The sequence below is a fragment of the Chelonoidis abingdonii genome, chromosome 6 (genome assembly GCF_003597395.2).
Source record: "Chelonoidis abingdonii isolate Lonesome George chromosome 6, CheloAbing_2.0, whole genome shotgun sequence".
Classification (NCBI taxonomy): domain Eukaryota; kingdom Metazoa; phylum Chordata; order Testudines; family Testudinidae; genus Chelonoidis; species Chelonoidis abingdonii.
This window is the reverse complement of record NC_133774.1, coordinates 24,629,756-24,657,049: the sequence shown is the minus strand read 5'-3', so window position 1 is coordinate 24,657,049 and position 27,294 is coordinate 24,629,756. Positions and strand designations below refer to the sequence as shown.

General features: G+C 44.1%; 1 protein-coding gene across 3 annotated transcripts in view; it reads left to right on the top strand.

The window, feature by feature from the left end:
- Nucleotides 1-25,463, top strand: part of NPR3 (natriuretic peptide receptor 3) — a 68,547-nt gene extending 43,084 nt beyond the window's left edge. The window contains exons 5-8 of one of the 3 annotated variants that reach the window (XM_032763217.2): nucleotides 1,188-1,282; nucleotides 5,650-5,785; nucleotides 7,565-7,649; nucleotides 18,763-25,463. In XM_032763217.2, the coding sequence (XP_032619108.1) occupies nucleotides 1,188-1,282; nucleotides 5,650-5,785; nucleotides 7,565-7,649; nucleotides 18,763-18,874 (428 nt within the window). In that variant the 3' untranslated portion in view covers nucleotides 18,875-25,463. Of the gene's footprint in view, nucleotides 1-1,187; nucleotides 1,283-5,649; nucleotides 5,786-7,561; nucleotides 7,650-18,762 lie in introns of all 3 variants that reach the window. The other 2 variants (XM_032763219.2, XM_032763216.2) reach the window with 2 other exon arrangements.
- The last annotated feature ends 1,831 nt before the right edge of the window (nucleotides 25,464-27,294 follow it).

The following is a 27,294-nucleotide window of genomic DNA, read 5'->3' as shown; positions in this document are numbered from 1 at the left end:
TCACAAAGTTCTACAGTGTCTTTGACAGAAATGCATTCGGCTGTTACTGTATAGATTCTGACCCAGAGCCTTGGAGGTGTAAACTGGAATGGAACCATGGTCTTCAGTAGAGCTACATCAATTTACACCAATGGATAAACTGATGCTACATTTCACTGGAGATTAGTCACTGAGGGCAGGTGCCATGCTGAGGACTTGAGAAACTGACGATAAGTGTTGAATGTGTCTTTCTCAAAGCTGTAACCAGAAATATTGAAAAGATAAGAATTGAACCCAATTTCATGTATAGAAATTTGTATAGAGCCTTGACCTTAAAAAGGACTGATTACCGCAAACTCTGATTTAAGTCTATATGAGCTGTGGGTCTGTCAAACCCACACAGTATATTCTTGGGTGGGGTGCATAATTCAGCGCCATTGAATTCCATGGGAAGGGTCTCATTGACTTCAGTGAATGTTTAATAATTCCCTTGATCTCTACGTGTAACATAGAGAAGAAAGGAAACAAGGCCCCAATTCTGCAAAGCACTTAAACATATGTTTAAGCTTGACAGTGAGACTTAAGTATGTGCAGGAAGTACTTTACTGAACTGGAGCCTGTAAGATCAATACCGCCCTTTCAGGATCAAATTTTTCAGCCCCAGTGAAGACTATGGAATTTAACTGAGGGCAGGATTTATCTCACAGTAAAGCAGCTATATCCCCCCCATATCATATCCAGTGAGAACAACAATAAACCAACTCCACAGGTGTCCCACATGTTGGAGCTGCTGACTCTGGCCTTGGTCTCTGTTTCATTGGTTCCCAGCTTCACATGACCATGTGTGTTTTCACTTGGACTTTGTTATCTATTTCAGGACAAGGCCTTATGTAAATTAACTTGCATGAAATGCATTTTTATTTTTATTCCAGTGCTCTGAGTTTCTGGATACATTTTTTTCACATATTCTCCAAACAGGCTCACATATTTTGTATTTCAAAAGGAGAAATGTTAAGCATTTTGGAATGCAGACGCTGAGATGAAATTACAATTTCTTCTGGAATGCCAATAAAAGTGCTGTGAGACTGATGAGATTTCCTGTCAAGTATCAGTCTGTAAAAATCTATCCACTCATATTTTTGTTTTCCTTGGAAGAGTCCAACATTTTAACTAATTAATTTTCTAATTCCTTACATGCCATTCTCTAGGCATTGCAGGGCAGGTATCCATCGATGCCAATGGAGACCGATATGGGGATTTCTCAGTGATTGCAATGACCAACCCAGAAGCAGGCACACAGGAGGTAAGAAAATAAACATAACTGCAAATGCCTACTGACGAGATGTCCCAGTATAATGTACCATCATATTGTCTCCTTACTCAGTAGATGGATAATTATTTGTGTGTATTAAAATGTCATAACATAATCCTACAAACCCTAAGTGCAAATCCAGCTTGTAAAAGTAATCTTAAAGCATAAAACCCAGTTCTACAAATCCATTCTCACTCAAAGGATTACTTGGGTGTAAGACTTTACAGGACTAGGCTCTATATCAGAGGTGGCCAAACTTATTGACATTCCACGCCGCATGCGATAATCTTCAGAAGTTTGAGAGCTGGGCGCTTCTGCTAGGACTAAGGGCTTCTGCCGTGTGGGGGTCAGGGGAGCACCTGCCGGGGCCGGGGGCTTCAGCCCTTGAGGAGGTGCCTGCCAGGTCTAGAAACTTCAGCCCTGTGGAGTTGAGGGGGGCGCCTGCTGGATCTAGGGGCTGAAGTCCCAGGCTCCAGCAGGCACCCCCCCTCCCTTCTGGGCAGAAGCCCCAAGCCCCACTGCAGGGCAAAGGTCCCAAACTCCCCACCCCCAGCCTGGTAGGCAGAGAAGGGGAGGGAGGGGGCCAGCTCTGCAAGCCACACTAACTGAAAAAGAACTGCATGTGGTTTGCAAGCCGCGATGTGGCCACTCTTGCTCTATATCTTAGCTGATCCTGAGATATAGTTTGAAAAAGAGAAGTTGCAGAGTAAAATGACTAAGTCCCCGTCTTCACTGGTAAGAAAAGGTGTATTTACCCCAGGGAAGCTAAAACACATGAGCTATCCAAGGTAAAGACACAGTGAAGATGAGGCACTTTAGTTTTACCATGAGGTAAACTAGGTGAGGTCAGTGCAAAACCACTGTCTGTGGTTGATTCAGCACAGAGTCCAACTAGCTAGAGTTTAAAGCACCACTTAACTCAAGCTAGATATTTTTGTATGTGCATGGGAGTTAGGTTAAGGGCAACACTCAAGTTATACCTTGAGCTAACAGTGCAGTGCAGACAAGCTCATAACAACTCAGAAAGTTCCAGTGACCTCATTTGAATAGTCCCAGTGAGTAAGGTCTAGTCACATGAGTAATGATTTACAGGGCCGGGCCGGGCCACTAATACATTTCTATAGATACAAGTGACTGAAAACTCTGAACCTAACCTGCAGATACTTACATGAGTAGTCATAGCTATTTGAAGTCAGTAGGACTGATTATGGGGGAAAGACCTTGTGTGATCAGCCCCTATTTGTATTAATTTTTTTTTAGTAATTTCATTCTCCCTTGCTTTGCTTCTGCTTGCCTCTCATTTCCTGTTGAACTTCTCTTTTTCCCCTTTGATGGTGTATTTCTGTTTCTCTTCAAAAGTATGTCTCATGCTAATTTCTTCCTTTCATTTTTGTAATCTATTAGTTGTTAATTGTGTCTGTTTTGCTCAGGTTTTTCCGCTGTCCTTGCCCTGATTTATAACCTGGCCTCTTTCTTTGATCCATTGTTTTTTTTTTAAATTTATTTCACTGGTTCCTTCCATCTGGTCATGAAAACATTAGTTCCTCAATGGAATTGAGCCAGATGAGTGCATGCGTTGGCCAGAACCCTGCTCACAGCTTCATACATAGACTCTAAAATCAGAAGGAACCATTAGATCATCTAGTCTGACCTCCATTGCATTTCACCCAGTTACCCCTATATTGACCTCAGTAATGGGTATTTGACTAAAATGTATCTCCCAGAAAGGCAACCATCTTAATCTGAAGACATCAAGAGATAGAAAATCCATCACTTCCCTTGGCAGTTTGTTCCAGTGGTTAATCATCCACACATTTCTAATGTGAATTTGTTTGACTTCAGGTTCCAGCCATTCATTCTTGTTATGCCTTTCTCTGTTCAGTTAAAGAGCCCTTTAAGTACCTTCATGGGGGAAAAAGATACTGGGTACTATACACGGTAACTGAGTTGCCTCTCAAGCTTGTTTTTGATACACTAAAAAAATTGAGCTCTTCAGGTCTCTCACTGTAAGGCATTTTCTCCAGCCTTTGAATAATGTTTGTGGCTCTTTTCTGCACTCTCTCCACTTTGCTATACCTGCAGTCCCATATCTGAGCAATTGTTAGTTGGAATATGAATAAAAGTGTTTCCAGTAAAGATTTGAACTACAGTTGCACTAATGGCAGAGAAATGCAGACTCCTTCAATGTGAAATTCTCCTATGCATGTAGCAAGTGTACTCCATTTAAGTCTTATGTAAACCCTCAAAATAGGATTTACGTGGCACATCTGACTTGGGCAGGACCTATGTACAATGGTGAATTTCAGCCCTCAACATGCCTCAGTGGCACAGATAAGGAAAGTAACAAAGTTTACTTTAAGCCCAGAATTAACTGAAAATTCATGTCTGTGTTCAGACAATTATATCTTCTGATGCAAATGCACCACTCACATTAACTTCCCTGGCATCTGTGCATGTTACTTGAAGGCAGAATTTGGCCCTCCATTTTTTTTTTAAATTTTCTTCATTAATATTTATACATTTTAGGGAATATTTTCAGAAGGGTGGGCAGCTCTTCTCCTTTTGCAGGCAGGATTTATTCCTGCATTTTTGCCCATGCCATTCACATATCTAGGTATTTGTTCCTCTAACTGCAGTACTTGACTGGAGGCACAAATCAGGTAGAGATGCAGCTACTCATTTGTTCTTGTGTTTTATTTCTGCAAACTGCACCCACAAATGGGAGCCTAAAATACTCTCCTGTGTGAATTTCATCAAGTAGATAGAAAGCAGCGTCTTTTACTCTGCTAGTTATACAGATAATTTGGGCCAGATTCTTTACTGTATTATTCCATCTGTATACTGTTGTAGCTCTGTTGTTCCACTGGCGTTAAACTGGATTGATGCAGTAGTAAACCATATCCTATATGTTTAGTTCAATGCAACATGAATCATCTTCTTGGGCACATAATATTAAGGAAGGAACCAACTCACAAACTTGATTACATACAGCCTTGAATTTTAAGGAAGTTCAGAGTTCAGAATCCTAATCTAGATTTTGAAACTCTCACATGTGAACCCAAATTCCTGAACAGAAAACAGAAATGCATGTAGACCTCTCAGAACGTTATAGAATGGAACCCAAAATCAGGCAAAGCTCTCCTGCTTTTAAGTTTCTTTACAACCCCAAAACCCTTGGTCCGGGTTTACTGAGGTCCATGAACTTGGTAGAGATGGTCTCCATGCAAGAAAGTCAGGATCTGAGTCCAGATTTCAAATGCCAAAAAGTTTGTGGGAGATCAGATTAAAGGGTTTTTGTTCTGGCCTGTAACACCTCTGGAGCAGCTGCTGCTGCATGATATACTGCAGGTCTTTCCCACTCCTGGCACCCCTGTAGGTTGTCGACCTTACTTGGTAGCCCTCCAGTGGCTCAGTCCTCCAGCTTGGTCACAGTCAAAATGAACCCCTTCCGGGATAGGAAGAGTTCTTACTAGGGCCTTCAGTTCTGGTTCTGGGCCCTTTAAAATCAGCCCTTGGCTGAGGTTCCCAAACAAGCCTTGTCCCCTTCACAGGCCTTGTCCCTTTGTAGGGGAGCCTGGGCCTGCCTACTACTCCATGTTCCAGCCCACCAGCAGCCGCATACCACTCACTTCAGTTCATTGTTGCTGTTTCCCTAAACCTCTTCTCACTTGGCCCCTTTATCTTCATCCACTTATCTTAGGGTTAAAGGTCTCAGGTCCTCTCCCTTCCAGCTTAAATGATTGTAGTCAGAACCAAACTCGGGTTGCCACTCAAGCTCCTTTGTCCAGAGAAAAGCACCCTTCCTCATCCCTTGGTCCCAGGAACTTACTTGCTAAGGTTCTACAGCTCCTTTTTATCTGAGCCTCCTGGGCTCTGAGTGGCTGTATCTGTGCAGCCGCTCCAGGCAGGTCTGGAAGGCCCACCTTTGCTGCTCCTTTCCTGGGGAGAGGTGTAGTAGGATTGTGGAGCCTCCAGCAGTGGGCCACAAAAGGCTTGGTACACCCCATCAGGAACGATTTCAAGAACCATCACAAAGTTTTAAACAAGCTAACTCCAAATTTTCTCTGAACCCTGGCCATTTACTGTTTGAGGCAGAAAGCTGGTGAAATTGATTTCAGTAACTAAAGCAGAGCAAGGTATGGAAAGCCCTAGATTTATAATCTAAAATTTTGTCCATAGCCATAAGTGCTGCTAATTATTGATCTCATCAGTGGGATTCTGACAGGGCAACTTATTCAAGTCCTGTGGATAATCAGGACGTTTCACAAGGTTACAAGCACATGCAGCTGTCCAGTGTGTCTCTTTTCTCTGGGAATAAATTCATGAGAAAAGCATTATCATTTCTTGTTTTTACACAGGTGATTGGGGACTACTATGGAAAGCAAGGGCGTTTTGAAATTCGATCAAATGTGAAGTATCCTTGGGGTCCTGGCAAGCTGAGAATAGATGAAAACAGAGTTTTAGAGCACACGAACAATACGCCTTGTAAATCATGTAAGTTTAGTGACTTAATGTTTCCTTCCAAGCTGTAAGAGAGAGATACAGCATCCTCTTGTTTACACTCACATTCCTTAATGGAACACTGTCAAGGTTGTTGGGCCTAAAAATGCCAGCAGTACCTTGACAGTTGTGCCGTATTGAAACAGTTCTGTTTATAATGGCTGGAACAGATCTTTATTCCCAGACTTTGCATGCTGCTACTGGGAACAAAAAAGCTCAAGCAGATATGCAACTTCTTCTCAGGCTCCCATCATTAAGCTGGTGCATGCCCATTGTGCTACAGATACGTCTGTGTTGGCCCTAAGCCCATGGAAGTCTCCTTCCAGGAAAATAAACGGGTAGTTCTCCGCAGGCCAGAAGGGAGCAAACACAGTGAGTAGCTGGAATATGCAAGCTTGTCCCCCGAGACAAGGTGTAATCATACCCCTTTGACAGATGCTGGTAAGAAGAGCATTAACTCTCCGCGGGGTTTGGGATGGTGCCCTCCAGGGATTCTCAACTTGAGCAGCCCCATCTCTTTCCAGTTCCCTGCGTTCACAGACCATGCCTCACAGAGGGGACAATGAGGTGACTGGACGAAGATACTTGCAATGCTTCTGTGGCAAGTTTCCCTCTGCTGTGGACATTTCCCTCAAAAGGATGGTCTTAGCTTCCCTTTTATAAGGAGGATTTTGCAGGAGATGAATTACTATCTCTGGAGCTGGGAGATACCCCCAGCTCGACAGTATTATTTCCCTCTTTTCCATTAAGATTTAAAACAGTAGCTGTACTCTATACTTTTCTGTATACATTCATTCTGGCCCAGTCTGTCCCCGACTAACACAGAGGGGGACAGGGCATTTGTGCCCCCTTGTTATCTCCATGCGTCCCTGGGTGGGGAGCAGCAATGCCCTTCAAAGAGTCAAAGAAGCATGAAGAGGAGTCGGGTCCATGGCTTCCCCCTTCCTCTGTACCAGCCCGTGGTGTGGGACAGGCATGGCAAGAGAAGCAGGCTATGCCATCCTAAAGACTGATGCCACGAGCATGCTCCTTTTTTGCTCCCTAGAGGGACTTTCTTCCCTGAGCTGCCCCTGGGTCATTGCATCTCTGCTCTGCCCCTTACTCAGCTCTGTGGCAAAGTGCTATGTTCTCACCATTCAGCTGAATATTGATTTCTGATTGTGTTCACATAGTCATTTGTTAACTGTAACTTCATGTGCAAAACTTTCAGCACAGAACTAAAATCATGTGAATTTTACTTGAAACTCAGCCCAGGTTCATCAAAAGGTTTGCTGAGATTTGTGAGGCTACTGAGTGAAGATGAGCCCATCCTTGTGTTAAACCTGGGCTAGTGTACGATTTTGATGCTAACCCAGGTGAAACTCGGTCATTTCTGTCATAGTAGCTGCTGCAGTCATTAGACCCTGACTCCTGCCATGTCATCTATTGTAATCCTAGCCCCTGTCGTGAGGGGTAGGCCATACACACCCATCTCTTACCAGCATTTCTCTATATCACACCTTTATTACAATTGTGACTGAGTGTTCCTTTGATTTTGTGGTGGTGAGAGGGTTGACCCCCAACACTCAGAGTAAAGCAGAGAGGAAAATAAAATCACATGAGTTTGAACCAAAGGAGAAGTTCCCCTCAAGCCCCATCTGAACGAGGTTATAAACAGCTCTAGTAATTTTTTTTGCATTGGTCATTTCTTTAACATGTGTTTTCCAAAATGTGAACATGAACAGTTCCGGGTATGAATGCTGATCGTTTATTTCTTTTTGCTTTTTCAAGCAGGTGGCCTAGGAGAGTCAGCAGTTACAGGGATCGTAGTGGGCGCCTTACTTGGAGCAGGATTACTAATGGCTTTCTACTTTTTCAGGTTAGTCCCGGTTACTAAAAGTTCCTTAGCTACCTACAGAGCCCAAACATCTCCACACCTTGCATGCCTGTGTCTGGTATAGGGAGAGGAGACAGACAAGTGCTAAAACAAGGGCCTACTTCTCTGGGGCAAAACTCCCACTGAAGCCAGTTCATTCACTTTACTGTCTCAGTAGCTGTTTTGTATGCTTAAGTCAGCCTTATTGTGTTAGGCCCTGATCCTTCAATCCCTTATGCTTGTGGGTAATTTTACTTGTATTAGTATTGCCAGTAAATTCACGGCTAACATAATAAAGCTTACAGGTGTGGAAAGCTTTCCTATGGCAATTTTTCAGCATTGTGCATGTAGTGATCGTGCATAGGACCAGCTGCCTAGTAGAGCAGAGTAATGTCTTTAATTAGTTGCTGAACAAAATTAAACAGTTTTATACTGGAGATATTTCAAAGTGACTGCTTTAGCGCGGTGGGCCAAAGGGAATTGTTGAGTTTCTGTGGGTTCCAAGAGGCAGGACCAAATGCTCTGTTGCTAGGTTGTTTCTGTATTTTTAAATCTTGTACTGTCAACCAACATTCAAGGCCATTGTACATCTCAGGCAAAACTTCCATTGACTTAACTGTTGAGCATATTATACATGTTGTGCTGTATTTCCTTATGCATGGAAGAAAATAAGTAAAAAGAATACATTTGATTCCTTGTCTAATACAATGAAATAATGTTTTTATGCAACAGTAACAATTAAGACAACTGCCCCTTTTTTGCTGTTTTTGAAATACAGGTTAACAAAATGAAACAGTGAAACCTGTCTTTCTGATGTACAAGCCCATCTTAAGCAATCATTCTGAAATATCTCCAATATTTGACTAGTTTTGCTCAGAAGATACTTAAAGTCCAAATTTTACTGGCAATCAATGCTGGTCAATTGCAGTCAATGAATACACATTACGATGGAAAAGTACTGCTCTAAGAAGTTTTTATTCCCTCTCCATATCATTAAATCAGCCATGGGAAGAAAGTCTAAGGGGAAAACAGTTCAAGGGAGTTAGCAGTTTTTCAAAGAAACATTATTAAAGACACAAGAGCAAACGATCCTACTGCATAGGAAAGATAGGACAAATGGCAAGGGATCACCCTGGCTTTACCAAGAGATCTTCAATTATCTGAAGCTCAAAAAAGGAGTCCTAAAAAGGGTGGAAATTAAGTCAAATTACAAAGGGTGAATATAAACAAATAACACAAGTCCGTAGGGACAAAATTAGAAAGGCCAAGACACAAAAAAGATGGTTACTCACATTTGTAGCTGTTGTTCTTCGAGATGTGTTGCTCATATCCATTCCAGTTAGGTGTGTGCGCGCCATGTGCACATTCGTCGGAGACTTTTTTACCCTAGCAACACTTGTTGGGCCGGCAGGTCGCCCCCTGGAGTGGCGCCGCTATGGCACCTGATATATACCCCTACTGGCCCATCCGCTCCTCAGTTCCTTCTTGCCGGCTACTCCGACAGTGGGGAAGGAGGGCGGGTGTGGAATGGATATGAGCAACACATCTCGAAGAACATATCCATTACCAAAGGGTGGTCTTGTGTACAAGCGTGTCTTTCGTTCTTCGCCGTGCTTGCCTACAGTGTATCGCCATTCCTATAGGCCCCCCCTGTTTCCACGTTTTCCCTTGGTGTCGGATACGAGATTTGCGGCAATGTAAGACCGCTGAGCGAAGGCCTTCCCCTTCTGGGCATTCTCTTCTAGACTGTTGGACCAAATGCGTCACTGGTGTAGTGCCGATGCAAAAGTGTAGGAGGAAAGCAGGCTGTGTAGGGGGGCCACGCGGCAGATTTTCCTGTAGAGAACATGGGCCAAGAACGCAAGCAGATGAGGCTTGAGCCCGTAGTAGAGTGGGCGGTCAGATGTCCAGTTTTGAACATGAGCCAAGTTCATAGCATAGCCCAAATACAGGGATGTAACCCAAGATTGCAATATGTTGGGAGGAGATTGCCTCCTCATCGTCTCCACCGCTACAAATAAGCTGAGCGTCGAGCGCCGGAAGGGCTGGTCTCTCAAGTGTAGAAGGCGATGAGCCCTAAGACATTCTAAAGTTGGAGCTGCTGTTCTCGTCGCGATGAATGAGGGCTTTGGAAAGAAGACTGCAGAAAGATGTTCCTGGTTAACATGAAAGGCGGAGACGAACCTTAGGAGGAACACCGGGTGCAGTACGCAGACTGTACCTTTGTCCTTATGGAAACACCGTATAATTGGAGGATCCACAGTCAATGCTCGACGTTCTTGAACTCGTCTAGCGTGATGGTGACAGCGCACTAGGATTGCTGTTTTCCAGGACAGGTACCAGGCAGTGAGGCATGGTGGCCAAAGGCTGCAAAGGAGGGTCCCCATGAGGCCTGGTTAGACGAGGCTTCAGAGGGGGTCCCAGGTTAGGTCGGGCTGTAGGGCGGTTGACTTTGGGAGGGTAGAGGTCGCATCCAAGTCCTTTAGAGGTTGAATGCGTGGAACAACTATAGCTGGTGGCGTCGAAAAAACAGAAGAGCTCGCCCAGGCCGTTCCCCACAAGGGCGAGTGGGGAGTAGATATAGCCGCAAGATGCACTCTGTGAGGAGGATCGACGCCCCCCAGACCCTGCTCTTGAGAGACCATACAGTAGGCCAGGATAGTGGGGCCTAATACACGACATGTGAGAATGGCCGGTTGCTGGGCACACCTCAGTGGGCAGCCAGAGCCCGGGCTTCATTTAGCGGAGGAATGCTCGGAGCGCGTTAGGGCTTCTGCTTCCCAGCAAGCAGCCTAGTGTAGCACATGCGGCGCCCCGGAACACACAACTCCGACTGGCTTAATCAAGACAGAGGAGCCATTGATGCTCAGAATGAAGGGACTGTATCGTTCCAGATCGTGCGAGCCGTGCGAAGTCTTGGTGATCAGGTACCGGCCAGAGTGGGTGGGGAATTGGTGCTCTGACGGGGCGGACAGGTTTGAGCGAGGGCATGGCGGTGTTACCAGTGGCTTCCTCGGCCAAACCGGGGCAATCAGGATAAGGTGGGCTTTGTCCCTGCGGAGCTTGAGTTAGGACTCGGTGGAGAGAGGACGGTGGGAAGGCCAACAGAGGTAGCCCGTGCCACGGAGATCAGGAACGCTGTCCCGACAGGTATGTGGCCGGGGAGCGACCCTTAGGGTAGTACCTTGGAAACCACCTGCGCATTTCATGTTCTCTGGGATGCAAAACAGTTCTATGTGGAAAGCCCCACCTCCGGAAAATCGAATGCTGGAGAACGTCCGTGAGAGTGGACCATTCGTGTGAGTAGGAAGGACCTGGTGCAGTGCATCTGTTGGAGTGGTGTTCTGTACCCCTGGGAGGAAGGAGTTAGCTCTACTAGATTTATTGGGAGTAGCGTGTCTGATGCAGCCATTCTCACAAGTCTCGCGGTTTATTTCTGCTGTGGCCTGACACAAGAGCGGAGGCCGAGTCCCTCCCTGGCTTGTTCGATTGTCCATGAACACTTGAACACAACTCGGTTGGACGCATTGCCCCGGGATGACGTCTTCCACCCTAAGATCGACGGGGAGGCCAATAGAACAAATTCCAGCAGGAACTGTCAGAGAATAATTGTCTTGGTGTGGGCGGTCTCTGCAGCCCGTGCCGATCGACCCTCGGAAGCGACGCCAATTTGCAATGGGGGCGGGAGCTTCGCAGTCTGGGGCATGCTTTGTGATGAAGGGTGGCATGTGCAGGCCATGTGCCCGAGGAGAGCAAGGCAAGTACGAGCAGAGGTAGTTGGAAAACTCTGAAGACTTTTGACAAGGGAGACTATGGCCTGAAACCGGTTTGGGGGTAAACTGTCCGTTGCAAGGTTGGAGTCCAGCATTGCCCCAATAAATTCTATCCTCTGCGTAGGCACCAGAATGGACGTGTCCAAATTGATGATCAGGCCTAGACGCATAAACAGCTCCCTGATGATGGCGACATGGCTGATGACTTGTGCCTCGGAGGCCCCTCGGATGAGCCAGTCGTCGAGGTAAGGGAAGATGTGTATTCGACGATGGCGCAGGGAAGCAGCGACAACCGCCATACACTTCGTGAAGACCCGAGGGGCCGAGGAAAGACCAAAGGGAGGACAGTAAACTGGTAGTGACCCTGATTTACCACAAAGCGCAGATACCTCCTGTGCGGGGGATAAATTGCAATGTGGACATATGCGTCCTTCATGTCGAGAGTGGCGTACCAATCTCCGGGATCCAGGGAAGGAATGATGGTTCCCAAGGATACCATGTGGAACTTGAACTTTTTGATGAATTTGTTCAGTCCTCGCAGGTCCAGGATGGGCCGGAGGCTCCCTTTTGTCTTGGGAATTAGGAAATATCGGGAATAAAACCCCTTGCCCTTTAACTCCTCTGGTACCTCCTCTATAGCTCCGATTGAGGGGAGCCTGCGAACCTCCTGAATGAGGAGTTGCTCGTGAGAGGGGTCCCTGAAGAGGGACGAGGAGGGGGGGTGAGAGGGAGGGGGTGAAACAAACTGAAGATGGTATCCAAGCTCCACCGTGCGTAGGACCCAACGATCTGAAGTCAACTGGGACCACGCTGGGAGGAACGGGGAAAGGCGGAAAGGGATCTGGGGAGGTAATTGGTATACTGCTCTCGGGCGCACCCTCAAAAGTTTGCTTTGGGTCCCGGTGCTGGTTTGGCGGGACTGGAATTGTTGCCCCCTTGAGGTCCAGACTGACGTCTGCGGGTAGTACGACCTCGTCTTCGGGCAAAATCTTGTCTTGGCCGAGGTGGGGGGTAAGGGCACTGAGGTTGGGAGCGGAATGACCGTCTCTGAGTCTGGGGTGTATGCATTCCCAACGAACACATAATAACCCGGTTGTCCTTCAGACTCTGTAGTCTGGGGTCTGTCTTTTGCAAGAACAAACCTTGTCCATCAAATGGCAAGTCTTGTAGGGTGTATTGCAGCTCAGGTGGTAGGCCGGACACTTGCAACCATGATATGCGTCGCATGGCTATGCCAGAGGCGACCGTTCTAGCTGCCGAATCGGCGGCATCTAGTGAGGCTTGCAAAGAGGTTCTCGTGACCCTCTTCCCCTCCTCTAGGAGGGCTGTAAACTCCTGATGGGAGTCCTGCGGAACCAACTCAGTAAACTTGCCAACCGCCTCCCAGGTATTGTAGCTGTATCGGGTTAAGAGGGCTTGTTGGTTCGCCATGCGGAGCTGAAGGCCTCCAGCAGAGTAGATCTTCAGGCCCAACAAATCCATGCGCTTGGCCTCTCTAGATTTTGGCATGGGGGCTTGCTGGCCGTGGTGCTCCCGTTCGTTGACTGATTGTACCACCAATGAGCAGGGGGCGGGGTGCACATAGAGGTACTCATACCCCTTAGAAGGCACCATGTAATTCCGTTCTACTCCCCTGGCTGTGGGTGGAATGGAAGCCGGGGACTGCCAGATAGTGTCTGCTGTGGCCTGGATCGAACGGATGAAGGGGAGGGCCACTCTGGTTGGTGTTTCCACAGATAATATGCTAATCACCAGGTCCTCCACCTCAGGAACCTCCTCTACTGGAAGGTTGATATTCTGGGCAACACGCCGCAGAAGATCCTGGTGTGATCGGAGGTCAATCGGAGGAGGCGCCGATGATGATGTGCCTGCTACCGCCTCATCCGGGGAAGAGGAGGACGACAGCCCTGGGATGAGTGGGTCCTGGACTGACGCCTCATCCTGGGGGACCTCCGTCTCCGGAAAATCATGCTGTTCCCGTGCGTGTGCAGTGGTTTCCTCCGTACCAGCGGGGGGAGGTCTGCTGACGACTGCGGCATCTGGTGCCCGGTGCTCTGAGTGGCCGGAGCAAGATGGGCCCGTTGGTTCGCCTTGGGCTTGGTGATAGGCTCAAGGTGTCCAAAAGGACCACTGAGGCGGTCCATTGTCCGGATAGGCCCGCGTATCTGAACCCCCATAGGAGGCACTGTCCGCTTGTGAGGAAGCGGACGGATGACGCAATGGCCACAGAGAAGCTCAAGTTGATTGGGCCAGGTCTCTGCGTCCATAGAACTCATCTCTGCGCGGTACCGGCCAACGGTACCGGGAACCGTGGCGGTACCAGAGCGGGATGGGGACCTGCAACCAGCGCGGTGCTGAGAGGTCGACCGGTGCCTTACATTGTCATGCCAGGATCGGCTGCAAGAGGTACGGCGGTGCCGGGATCTGGACCGGTGCCGAGAGTACCACGATGGAGACCGGGATCTTGAGTGGTGCCGCGAGTAGACCGGTACTGGGATGGAGAACAATACTGGGATTGCGAGCGGCACCGGGATCGGGAGTGATGTCAGGACCGAGAGTGGTCGCGGGATCTAGATCGGGACCGACAGTGTCCAGTGGTGCCCAGCGAAGGTGGCCGCACCATGGTGGGCTTGCCCAACGACTGAATAACCTGCACCGGCCGTGCCGGAGGGTGGGGCAGCTCAGGCTCTGTTAGAGCAATTAGGTCCCGCGCCGTGGAGAAGGTCTCCGGCGTGGAGGGCACGACGAGCTCGACCACAGCGTGTGCTGGGGAGCTGGTAGGCACCGGACGCAACGGCTCCTGAGAGACCGGAATCAACGGTGCAGAGACAAGCGGTGCCGTGGCAGTTGACGGTGCCGGGCGGTCCGTCTTAGAGATACGCTCTGACTGCGGTGTAACTGTAGGTGCCGCAGGAGCCTTGTGTCTCTTGCTCCTCGGGGAGAGAGAGCGGTGCCGGCCAGCGGGTTGGGCCGGTGAAGGGTGGTGCCGGGCGGTCCGGTGCAGAGGAGGCACTTGTTCCCGGTGCCGGAGTCGGTGCCGAGGATGGGGGAGTTAGCGCTGCCTCCATCAAAAGTTGCTTCAGGCGAATGTCCTGCTCTTTCTTTGTCCAGAGCTTGAACGCCTTGCAGATTCGGCACTTGTCCGCAAGGTGGGATTCGCCTAGGCACTTTAAACAGGAGTCGTGCGGGTCTCCTCTGGGCATCGGCCGATGACAGGCCGTGCAGGGTTTGAAGCCTTGTGGACTGGGCATGGGCCCCGGTACCGGGGGAGGAGAAGGGGCGAGCCCCCGATCCTCTTTAACTATATACACAACTATAAGAACTACTAATTTAAATGCTAACTAGAACTATAGAAATGAACTATGTACACGATAACTATACAAATGAGCGAATCGCTAGGAGGTGGAGTCAGCTAAGCCGCGCTCCACTGTTCCAGACGACCGACACGGCGGTAAGAAGGAACTGAGGAGCGGATGGGCCGGCAGGGGTATATATCAGGCGCCATAGCAGTGCCATGCCAGGGGCGACCTGCCAGCCCACCGAGTGTGCTGGGTAAAAAAGTTCTCGGACGAACATGCACGCGGAGCGCGCACACCTAACTGGATGGGATATGAGCAAGCACTCGAAGAAGAACAAGATCAAACTAGTTAGGATCATAAAGGTAACAAGAAAACATCTACAGAATACATTAGAACAAGGAGGACCAAGGACAGGGTAGTACCCATTACTCAAGTGGGGAGGGGGACAATAACAGAAATGTGGAAATGGCAGAAGTGCTAAATGACTTCTTTGTTCACTTTTCACAAAGTTTAGTAACAACTGGACATCTAACTTAATGAGTGCTGGTGGAAATGAGGTAGGTTCAGAGGTAAAATAGGGAAGAACAGGAAAAATTATTTAGACAACTTAGATGTCTTTAAATCACTAGGGCCTGTGACATACATCCTGAATATTCAAGAAGCCGATTGAGGAGATTTCTGAGCCTATCAATTATCTTTGGAAAGTCACGAAAGATGGGAGAGATTCCAGAGACTGGAAAAGGGCAAATATAGTACCAACCTATAAAAAGTGAAATAAGGAGAATTTGGGGAATTACAGATGAGTCAACTTAACTTTAGTAGCAGAAAAGAAATGGAGCAAAGAAGTAAGCAATCAGTTTACAAACTCCTAGAAGATAATAAGGTGATAAGTAACAGTCAGCATGGATTGTCAAGAACAATAATTTTAGTGTCAAACTAACCGATAAAGCTTTTAATCCTGACAAGCCTATGCTGTGTATTTTGAGCAAGCCATTGGCGTGTGACAAATAAGGCTTGTGGGTATGCGGGAGCCTGATTAAGGTGCGTGGGAGAAATGGATTGGTATATCTTGACTCAGTAAGGCTTTGATTACTGTCTCACATGACCTTCTCATAAAAAAAAACTAGGGAAATACAACCTAGATGGAGCTACTGTAAGGTGGGTGCATAACTGGTTGGAAAACTGTTCCCAGAGAGTAGTTTATCATGGTTCACAGTCAAGCTGGAGCAAATAGTGGAGTCTGCAGGGATCAGTTCTAGGTCAGGTTCTGTTCAGTATCTTCATTTTTTAAATTTAGATAATGGTTATAGGAGTGATACTTATTAAGCTTACAGGAGATACCCAAAGCTGGAGAGGTGCAAGTGCTTTGGAGGATAGGATTAAAATTCAAAATGATCTGGACAAACTGAGAAATTGTCTGAAGTAATAGATGAAATCAATAAGGACAATTGCAAGTACTCCACTTAGGAGAGGAACAATCAGTTGCATACTACAAAATGGAAATGACTGCCTAGGAAGGAGTACTGTGGAAGGATCTGGGGTCATAGTGGATCACAAGCTAAATATGAATCAACAGTGTAACACTATTGCCAAAAAAGGCAAACATCATTCTAGGAGTATTAGCAGGAGTGTTGTAAACTGGAATGAGAAGTAATTCTTCTGCTCTACTCTGCGTTATTAGGCCTCAGCTGGAGTATTGTGTCCAGTTCTGGGCAACATTTCAGAATGTGGAACAAATGGAGATAGTCCAGAGAAGAGCACAAAATGATTAAAGGTCTGGAAAACATGACTTTGATGGAAATTGAAAAAAATGGGTCTGTTAGTCTGGAGAAGAAAAGACTGAGGGGGACGGGATAACAGTTTTCAAGTACATAAAAATTTGTTACAAGGAGGAGGGTGAAATTTTTTTTCTTAACCTCTGAGGATAGGACAAGAAGCAAAGGGCTTAAATTGCAGCAAGGGTGATTTAGGTTGGACATTAGGAAAAATTTCTTAGTTGTCAGGGTAGTTAAGCGTGGAATAAATGCCAAAGGAGGTTGTAGATCTCGTTTATTGGAGATTTTAAGAGCAAGTTAGACAAACACCTGTCAGGGATGCCTATAATACTTAGTCCTCCCTTGAGTGCAAGAGACTGGTCTAGATCTCTACAGGTCCCTTTCAGTCCTACACTTCTGTGATTCTATGATATATGTCCACAAGGAAAACTTACTTTTGCCTGCGTCAGTGCATGTTCAGTACATCCGGGGGGTCTCAAACAAAGCACCCATTTATCAAATGACTAGGATTGATTAAAGACCCCATTTATGTTTTGAAAAAGACAAAAAGATGGTACAAACATGCCTTTATAATTTACTTTGTGCATGGTCACAGCCAGACCCTTGCATCTTTTACAACACTCCCAATTTGAAAGTACAAAATATAAGGGTGGTATTTTTTTTTAACTTTACACACACCAGGGGGCAGATCCATAGGTGGTGTAAACTGACAGTATGCACCAGCAGAGGACTTGCCCCAAGTGCTTCTGACGTTGACATTTGGGGACAAATTCTGCACCCATTGACACTAGGGAATGAAGGGTTAGGGTCTTATTTCATCCATTAGAATGAATGGCAAGAATTAAATATCAGACCTGGCATATATTCACTGGACAAATGGGGCCAGATTTTAAGAAAAGCGCATATGGGATTGTGTTCACAAAAATTATTTGTATCTGCATCCACAGTTATGGAGCAGTTACACTAATGTGCATGCAAATATAGTTATACAACTATTTGGTCATCTGCATGTGTAATTACCACAATTAGGGATACAACTTCTTGCATATCTTTGAGTGTACAACTGCACTTTGTTGAAAAATCAGAACCATAGTTCTTCTGATATATTGTGTTGAAAAGACGTAAAAGGCTATATTTCCAAAAATGGCCTGGTTTTGTGTCTCAACAACTTCCATGCACAAAGAAATAATAGAATATACATAAAGTAAGAGTCTGTTTTTTAAAAGTATTTAGGTACCTAAAGATTCAGATAGATGCCTAGTGGGATTTTCAAAAGCAGCTAGGTGCCTAAGTCCCATTGATTTCAATGGGAGTTAGGCACTTGTTAGCATTTTCAAAAGGGTGTTAGCATGTTAAGTGCCTAGCTGCATCCTCAGAAGCCTAACTTTGGAAATCCTGGACTTAAATCCTCTTGTTCATGCAAACTGAATGCAAATTTCCTGTGTATGTGAACATTGTGTGCAAAAGCAATATTGTGCAAAAACTGCATGTACAACAGGGGCTGGTTTGAGGCCCTTTTGAATAATTAGTCCTGAAACCCAGTGGGTTCGTAGGTGTAATGTTAAAAGTATTAGACTCAGAGTTTCTAAAATTTCATTTTGGAGGTTTATGGGAGGAAGTGGGTTTAGTACCTTACTTTGATGTATGAATAATATAAAGAAACTCTCGATAAGAGCTTGAGGTGGGCACACATGGAAAACCCAGGCTGATGCACAAGCAATTTAATATACCCCTTAGATATCATTTAAATCTCTTTTCCAGTTTTCCTTAAGATCTCTTCCAGTGATATAAACACACTAATCTATCTCATGTAGATGTTGTGAGGAGTTAATTAGATAGTATCTGGCTTCAGTGAGAGTTTTGACTGCATAAAGAGCCAGATCCATTGTGCAGATCCCACAGAAGTGGCCCCCACGTCTGGTATAAGAAAGTAATTTGGCTCTGATCAATGCAAAAAGAGTAATCTGGCATAGTTCCCATGCCACTATACAAAAATGTCCTAATCGTTTAGTTCACAAATTGTCAAAGAAGAAAATGTTTGAGTCTGCGTGCCTTGAGAATGCCTGTTAACTTTTACACAGAATTCTTGGGCTAGGGCAAAATGCTTCAAGGCAAACGACTTTAATCTTTTACCAGGGTTTCAGATTCTGTCACTTCTCATTTCTCAGCAGAAACCCAGTTGTCCCCTATAGGCATTCTTTGAAAGAGAAGTCCTATTATCTTGTTATTGAGGGAGGATTTCTCACTCTGTTCCTCTCCTTTCATGCAGAAAGAAATACAGAATAACTATTGAGAGACGAAGTCAACAGGAAGAGTGTAATGTGGGCAAGCATCGGCAGTTACGTGAAGACTCCATTAGATCTCATTTTTCTGCCGCGTAAAGAAGAAAAAAAATCTCATTCTTCCTGAAAAAAACTTTAGGGAAATGGACAAAACCAAAGACATCAGTGTAAAAGAAGAGGCTCTTGAAGAACTAATTCTTTAAGCAGTAGAGTCATTTTATCTTAATTTCTTTCAAAAACTCAGGAATGATTTACTAATCACATTATGCCACATGGCCTTTCATCTCGTGGAAAAAAAAAAGATAATTTCACATTGTAGGATGTTCTTAGTGTTTTGAGAGGGTATTTTCTAAGACATTTATTGAGGGCAGCAGTTTTGTTCTTAGGGCTGGGAATGCTTCTTCCTGACCCCTTCTTTTTAACTCCTAGTGCTTCCGTTCTTAGCTGCATCACAAGCAAGGATATCAAAATGTGGTTTCAATGCTGCTTTGCCATTAAAATAAAAATGTCTTCATTATGGGCTTCCTGCATTATTGAAACCAATGGGCCAGTTTGCCATGGACCTCAGTGGGTGCAGGATAAGACCGCTAGAGTTTAATCTCAGGAGTTGGCACTTGAGATGTAAATAACTATTGAGAAAGTAGGGGGTGGAAACACTCAAGTCATTTTTTCATTGCACATACAGTATCAAAATCAAGACAGGGAATACAGAGACTGAATCTCTTCTCACTTATAGTAGTGTAAGTCAAGAGTAGCTTCATTGCAGTCAGTGGCGTTTCACTGGTATGAGACATAAGCAAAGGGAGAAACAGAACCCTAGAGTGATTTGCTTTTTCTTCAGCCTGACATATGCTTTTATATTGTAATAAAACATCCCAGAAGAGTCATCATCCTTCTCTCTCTCCACGATCACCACCTCTTAGAAAGGCTAGTGCAGTACCTAAAGGGCCAGCTTCTGCTCCCATTGGAGTCAATGACAGAAGTGCCCCTGATTTCAGTGAGAGGAGGGTACGATCCAGACTCTGTAAATATTAATAATAGGGGAGTGTTTGTACAGTAACAGTAATTCAAAAGATTTTTTTTTTATAAAAATGACATTCCATGCTAGCATTTTATTTTTAGGTTTCTTTATCTTGTATTTTTCGATTAGAAATGGTCTATTTTTGCTTTGGTAAAATTAAAAGTCAAGGTGAGAAGGTTTGAAGAAATATTTTTACGTGTGAATAATGTACACAGGAAGTCATTGATGTAAATAAAAGTTATTTTGGTTTATGAATATTAACCAGATTTTTTCCCCTCCCTCTTCCCCAGACATGTGCAGAATGCAAATAATTAATTAGCTAGAGTAAAATGCAATTGATTAATTAGTTGTAAAATTGCCAAAAATTATTCAGATTACAAATTTAGGCCCTAATCCTGCAGACACGTAACTTTACACACATTCAAGTCAATGAGACTGACTACTTACATGGGTAAAGTAAAGCGTCTGCAGGATTGGAGCTTTAAGATGCTGCTGTAGGGCCTGATCCAGATCCTGCTGCCATTGGTATCTTTGATAATTATCTCATTAATTTTATCATGGACTTCAATTGGAGCAGGACTGGCTCTGTTAAAAATAGGTTATTTTATACTGTATATAGAAAAGTTCTTAACACTTTCTAGTCAGGAAATGTAGGTATTATTTAGAATGCCTGATTTGGAGAGTAATCGCTCTAAGAGTATTGCCTGAGAGAGAGAAAATTTACTAAGTTTGTGAATCCTTTGGTTTATCCTGGCAATTTTTCATATTAAGAAAACTTTTGTTTAACAGAGCCCTTAAAACTAGTCCCTAAGGCAGTGGTCCCCAAACTCTGGGGAATGCCCTCCTGGGGTGTGCGCACACAGAGGAACATCTGGGGGCAGCACAGCAGGACCCATGCCAGCCCCTACCAGGAGGCAGGGAGGGAGCTCCATCCAGTCCCACTCTGCCCCCAGTTCCGCTCCAGCCCCAGCTCCTGGCCATAGTTGACACCTGACTCCACTTCTGGCCCTGGCCACAGCTCTGCTCCCACCCCTACTCTCAGCCACTGGCTACTGCTCCTGGCCCCAGCTGCGGCTCCCAGCCCAGCCACAACTCCACTCCCAGGGCTGGCGCAGATACATTCTATTACTGGCAAGGGGGAGGGCGCGAGAGGAAAAGTTTAGGGACCACTGCTCTAAGGGCCAGATTCTGCCATCATTTACACTAGTGTAAATCCAGAGAAAGTGCACCGAAGTAGCTTACAGTAAACAGAGAGCAGAATTTGGCCGGATTTGTTTTATTACAACTCTCTATTTTTTCAGTGTGTGGACAGATTTTGCTGGTGTGTTTCATCTAATTTTTCTAAAATATGTATCTGGGTATGCGGTTTACTCAGGGCCAGCGTTTCCATTTAGGCAGCCTAGGCAATCGCCTAGGGTGCCAGGATTATTGGTGGGCGGCATTTTGCCGGAGGGGGCAGCAGGCGGCTCCAGTGGAGCTGCCGCAGTCATGCCTGCGGACGGTCAGCTGCTCCCGCGACTCCGGTGGACCTCCCGCAGGCACCACTGTGGCAGCTCCACCGGAGCCACGGGACCAGGGCGCGGGGCGGCAAAATTGCCGTGCGCGTAGGGTGCTAAAACCCCTAGAGCCGGTCCTGGGTTTACTGCCTGCATTTATGAAGTTCTGTCTGATTCCTCAGGCTTCGAGGCAGGGGCCCATTCTTGGAGCTGCTCCAGAGTAGATCAAAGCAGCTGGAAACTGTGGATTTGAGACCTTAAGGATTCCCTCTCATTGGGTAGCACAGAGTAAGGTAGAGGCTCTAACATCACCCATTTCACAGCCCAGGTCTGCAGTGTATGTCTGTTGAAAAAATGACAAGGCCAATGCACCACTACAGCCCAGTGAACTTTGGTCACTAGAATGGCCCCTCTCAAACCATGAACCACCGAGCTTGGCATAGGTTAGAGCAGAATTCACATTGCTCTAGAGCTGGCTGAAAAAAGCTGATCAATTTTTTGGAAAATTCCTAAAATGTTTTAGTTGAAACTGATTTTGAAAATTTTTTTACTGGTTTCAAACTCATTTTGATTTGTTTGTCACTTTTGGAAATATTCAATTTGTTTTTTTCCTCTGTTTCTCTCATTTTCTGTTTTGCAACTGAAAGTAGAGTAAGAAAAAGAGGGAAGGAAAAAAGCAAAAAATAAAAACCAAAATGTTTTTGTTGTAAACCAAGGGCAGTTTAAAATATTATATTTTTTCACAAAACAAAACATTTTGTTTGCTGTGACATACACGGGAGGCTGGTGTATTGTCCCCTCGAGCTGCCTCACAGATCAGAAACACAAAGGTGGGCTCAAGCTGCATTTGTCCTCATCACCTGGTCTTGTGCCAAACACAGTTAAGTCCAGGCAGAGGATCTGAGGTAATTAATAGGACAATTTTTTATCACATGATCTTGTTTCAGCTAAATGGAATTGGGGAGAAAACAGAAAAGGGTAATTAGAGAGTCACTGTGAGGCTGAAAAAAATTCATGCAGCCCTGGATTATCTGTATGCTTTTAATCACAACCCTAGATAGCATTGCCCAGGAAGTCTCACCAGCTGGGGCTCCTGTGCAGGACTGGCCACAGCTTAAAGCACCACAACCCACTTTATTCACTTCCAGAGGAGGCACCATAACATTGGGAGCATAGCAGACTGCTGTTGGAAGAATGCATGTTTAGCTATTTTTTTAAAATCTCTGTCCTGTGTTAGTAATAATACCTTTGATGATTAAAAGTGAACAATTTTTAACATTACTTTTTACCGTTGACTTGGTTTGTTTATTTTTTACATTTTTCTCAATTAGGACAAGGAAAATAGACTAGTCAGTCTCCCTCTCTGGTTCTCCTGCAATAGCTCAGAGCTTAGGCTTCAAATACTGCAGGGCAATGTTTAAATTCAAACAAAAAACACTGATTTTCAAATAAGTTTTTAAAGAATTCTTTGGATCTAAGGGGCTATACAAGTAAATAAAATGTATTGTAATATGTGGGTTTCAGAAGCTTGTTTAACCAAAACCTGTGTTTGTGGCTATCCATATATAACAATAACAACAAATAATCAACATATAAAGGCCACAAATGAGCCCAGCACTTTAGCACACAAATTTAAGCACATCCATATGTGTTAAAGTGATATAGTTAATAGAGAATTCATACATAATTTTTTTTTTCTTAGTAGCAGTTAAAGATGTTGGGCAAAGCTCTGCTTTCAGATATATGCCTAATGCCCACTGGCTGTCTGAATATCTGCAGGCAGAGTTTATGAGTACAGGAGCTTTTGTTTAAATGACACATTTCACATGAGAAAGTTGAAGTATTTGCACTGTGCACATCTCTGTTTATAGAAATATTAGTCAGAAAGGAGTTCAAATGATGTGTGGTCTTTTATTTTCAGACATCTTCAAATACGGAATGAAAATGATCCCGTAGACCATATGAGGCCAAATTTCTGTTGAAATCAATAGAAATGTTTCCAGTGAAAGATTTCAGGACTGGACCATCTGAAGGGGTTAACAAGTAGTGCAATGGGCTATGGTAGTGTTCTCTCCTCTTGGGAATCACAAGAAACCTATGTACGTCTTTTTGGCCTTAATTCAGTCTTAAATTTAGCATGTATGTGAAATGGAGACCATCCCTTTATATTTTACCCATCTGGGTTAAAGGGGAGGCTTTGGTGTTTTACAAGGATATTATTGACTTTTTATCAGAAAAATAGTATTGCTATGACTTGGAGACTTTCTTGGATTAGTGTTTAATTATGAAATAACTGTGTAGGTTTTTTTTAAAATCCAAAATTGCTTATTCCAGAATGAACATTTCAAAATGCCTCTGACTGGTGTACACCACATTTAGACCATACAAAAATGACTTTTAAAAGGTGCTGGACTAGAGTTCATTCAAAATTTCTCATTAACCACTAATGTTAATATTCTGCACCAATCGCAAAATACTCTGTAGAATCTGACACTGTTAAAGTTTATGTGTTAAACTACAGCACATTAGACACCTTTGGTGGATTCATTAGGTGCTGAAACTTCAGAAAGTTAAAAATCCTGACTCGGTGTAAACTGTTGCTTGGTGTTTCTGTTGTGTGAATGTTCCTACCAGACTCTTGAGCAAGCAGAGGAAATGTACCTAATAAGGGATTTTAAAAAATCTTGTTTTTAATTGTTAATTTCTTAATCTAAGATGATCTGCACAAGGAATAACTGCACAATTGTCTCACACCAAAGTATGTAACCATGCGTTTTACAAACATTAGGCCAGATCATCAGCTGACAATTATTGGCACAGCTACATTGACTTCAGTAGAGTTGCACTGATATTTACCAGCTGAAGATCTGGTTCATTTCTTTGACACCTTATCCCCTATGACCCACATGCATGGGTGTTTCTCCGTATAGTATAGGAGGCACCACTAAAAATCCAATGTAACAGTTACCACATAGTTGTATACGAGATCATTACAGTTTTTCTTTGTATTTAGTACATATCTGGGGCGACTGGGGGGTAACGATTGGCAAGTGTTGACTGTTTAATGGCTTCTACTGTAGCAAAGAATTCAAGGAGTGGAAAGGTCTGTTGGGAATAGAGAATTAATACCTGTGCAGTTGAGTTCAGGGAGAAAAGAAAGAGCAACTCAGAGACTGATTGTACGCCCATTGATGTGCTACTGACTTCAGTGAGAGCAGGATCAAGCTCTTGCTTTCTGCACAGGATGCGGTCTATATTATTTTATAGTTAAGCTCAGAGGGCCAGCCTAAGGACTATTCACCAATTAAATCCCACTTAAGACCTCAAAATATGGCTTAAATTGAATTTAAGTGGCACATAGGACTTGGGCTGACCCTCTGCCCAGGGGTGAATCTCACCTCTAAAACTAAGTGCTTACCTAAATAAGAGTGTTTATTTTATTGAGCATGTCTAAAAATATAAAGCCCCAGGCATTGGGGCAGAATGCTGAGAGGAGGGTGATGGGATGGATTTGCTTTGTTCCTTGTGCCTAGTATGTAATTATCACGAAACCAAGAGGACTCAGGATAGAGACTGTGGAAGTTAACTTTGTCCCCTTTTTTGGGATGTTACTATTCATTATCAATGTAAAAATACTGGACAACATAGAAATGTAGTATCAGTCTGGTAGAAAATGAATGGAAAGCTACACGGTATATTGTACTGATGTAAGTAGAACTATATGCATATAATGTGATTTTATTTATTGTTGTTTTTGTGTAAAGGAGAATGTGTATTCATGACTGTGGATATAACCTCTGTTTTATGTGTGTAATGTATTTCTTTTACAAGTTGCTCATTTAAAATATCTACGTTCATCAGTGCCCACTGATTTTAATTGTGTACATTTTTTGTAAACACATCAAGGCAGCAAGAATGTCACATATCCAGAGTATAACAAAATGTTCCCATTAAAGAAGTAGAAATGTGATACTGTACATTTTCCTGCTGTGTTCTCATCATCTGTTGATTTTATTGTTGGTCTCTAATGTTTGGAGCCATCAGAGTATAGTGTGTTAATGATAAAAAGATTCTTCTGATTTTACTTTTTACACATCTAATGAAATCCTGATTTTAATAATGACTAGGGCTTATCAAAGGTGAAGTATTAAATAAATCCAGTAATTGATTACACTGGGAGTCATTTTAATTGTTTCAGAAGAAAGATACCACAACTGTGTCAAAGTCCAAAAAAGGCTTTGATAAATAAATGTAAAATGTTTGATACATTTCTTGGATTCTCCAATGAGATATAAAATAGACACAAGATTATTTAAATCAACCAGCTATTAAACCTCTGTGTGCAAATTCTTGCAGTCAGGCAAAACTTGCACTGAAGAATTTTTCCCAAGAATGGACTGCAGGATATGTATCAAATCTCTTACATTAGTGACTTTATCACTCTGACACATTTCTGGGATTTTAAAATACAGTCATTAGGACATCCTGTCACTCCTGGTCTACAGCTTTCTTACAAACATACATTTGTATGTTGCATCAATATTATAGCGCAATCCAAATTTAAAGCCAGTTATTGAAACCGTACCAGACTTTGATAACCTAAAACAACTTGAAAATGAATATGAGAAGTCAACATCTAATCCATATTCTCATCAAAATAAAAGACTTTGAGAATTTACAAGAGAGAAGGTTTAGATATGTAACAGCCAACAGAGTTACCAGGACCCTAATCAGGGTGGGCTGAGCAGGGCAGCCACCCAGGGCCCAAAGCTGCGGGCATGGAAAAATTATGAAAAAACAATAGGGAGTGCAAATAGGCTTGTTCTCTCCAGGCAGTACAATGACTAGTTGTGACTCTGTGCAAGTCTACAGGCAAACAAGAAAAGGGTAAATGAAAGCAAAAAATATAGGCCCAACGAGGTCCAACAATTGAACACTTTGCACTACGTAGTATCTTTTATCCATGGATCTCCAAACAGGGCACTAATATTAATTCTTTCAGTACACCTTTGACATTGACGCATATTATTCAATCAATTTATAGGGATGAGTAAAAATTCCCAGGGGCTACATAGCAATTTTTTAGGCTGTTTTCTAAGAAAAAAACTATCCCAGGAGAAAAATGGGAATGCATTGTTCCCCTTCTCTGGTAAATCTCTTCTCACTCAATCTATGATGTGCCATTTTGTAGTTATTACCCAGTAGCCTAATTCCCCTAATCTAGTGTCCTATCAATTTCAGGGGACTGCCAAGTGGTTCACTCTCCCCATACTTGCCAAGATCCCAGGGCTAACTATTCCCTTTTCACTGGGCCCGGTGCTGTGATGATGATGATAACATTGAAAGGTCCTTTGGGGCTTTTCTACAATTCATGTCCCAGATTGTACTATGTACCAGAAGGGTGCTAACCTCACAGAAAGGGAATGAGTGAGAAGTCCAGCATGTCCTCTTCTGACTCTTCCATCCCATACTTTGAGGTGTGATGCATAAGAAAGGACTCACTGAAGGATGTAGGTTTGGGATCATTTTGAGGGATGGTGTTTGGGGTGTAATACTAGTTTAAGCAAGCCAGTTTGTTTAAATTTCTATTTATAATTTCTCCAATGATCCTAACCAACTGCTTTGACCTCTTGGTGCGTAAAGTCTGAAATTGTCAACAAGAAATGCAAAGAGTCAAGTTGTTTTTACATAGTTCTACACTGGAGCTCTTTGAAGAGCTAGTAATGACATTTTATGGTTATACACTGGAAAGTCAGGGAGTCAAAACTGACCAGTACCCAACCACCTTGACACAATAAACACGAGGAGCAGGGCCTATTGCAGGGAGATGGGCAGCATGGGGAAAGTGGAAACTAGGCCTGGCTGTGAGACTCCCACAAGATTTAGATAAGCAGATGCATTTTTGGATGCCTAACTGGACTGAAATAAGCCTCTGAACCTTTTGAGATTCACCCAACACCAGTTATAAATAGGATAATGAATCATGACATTGAACAGATGAA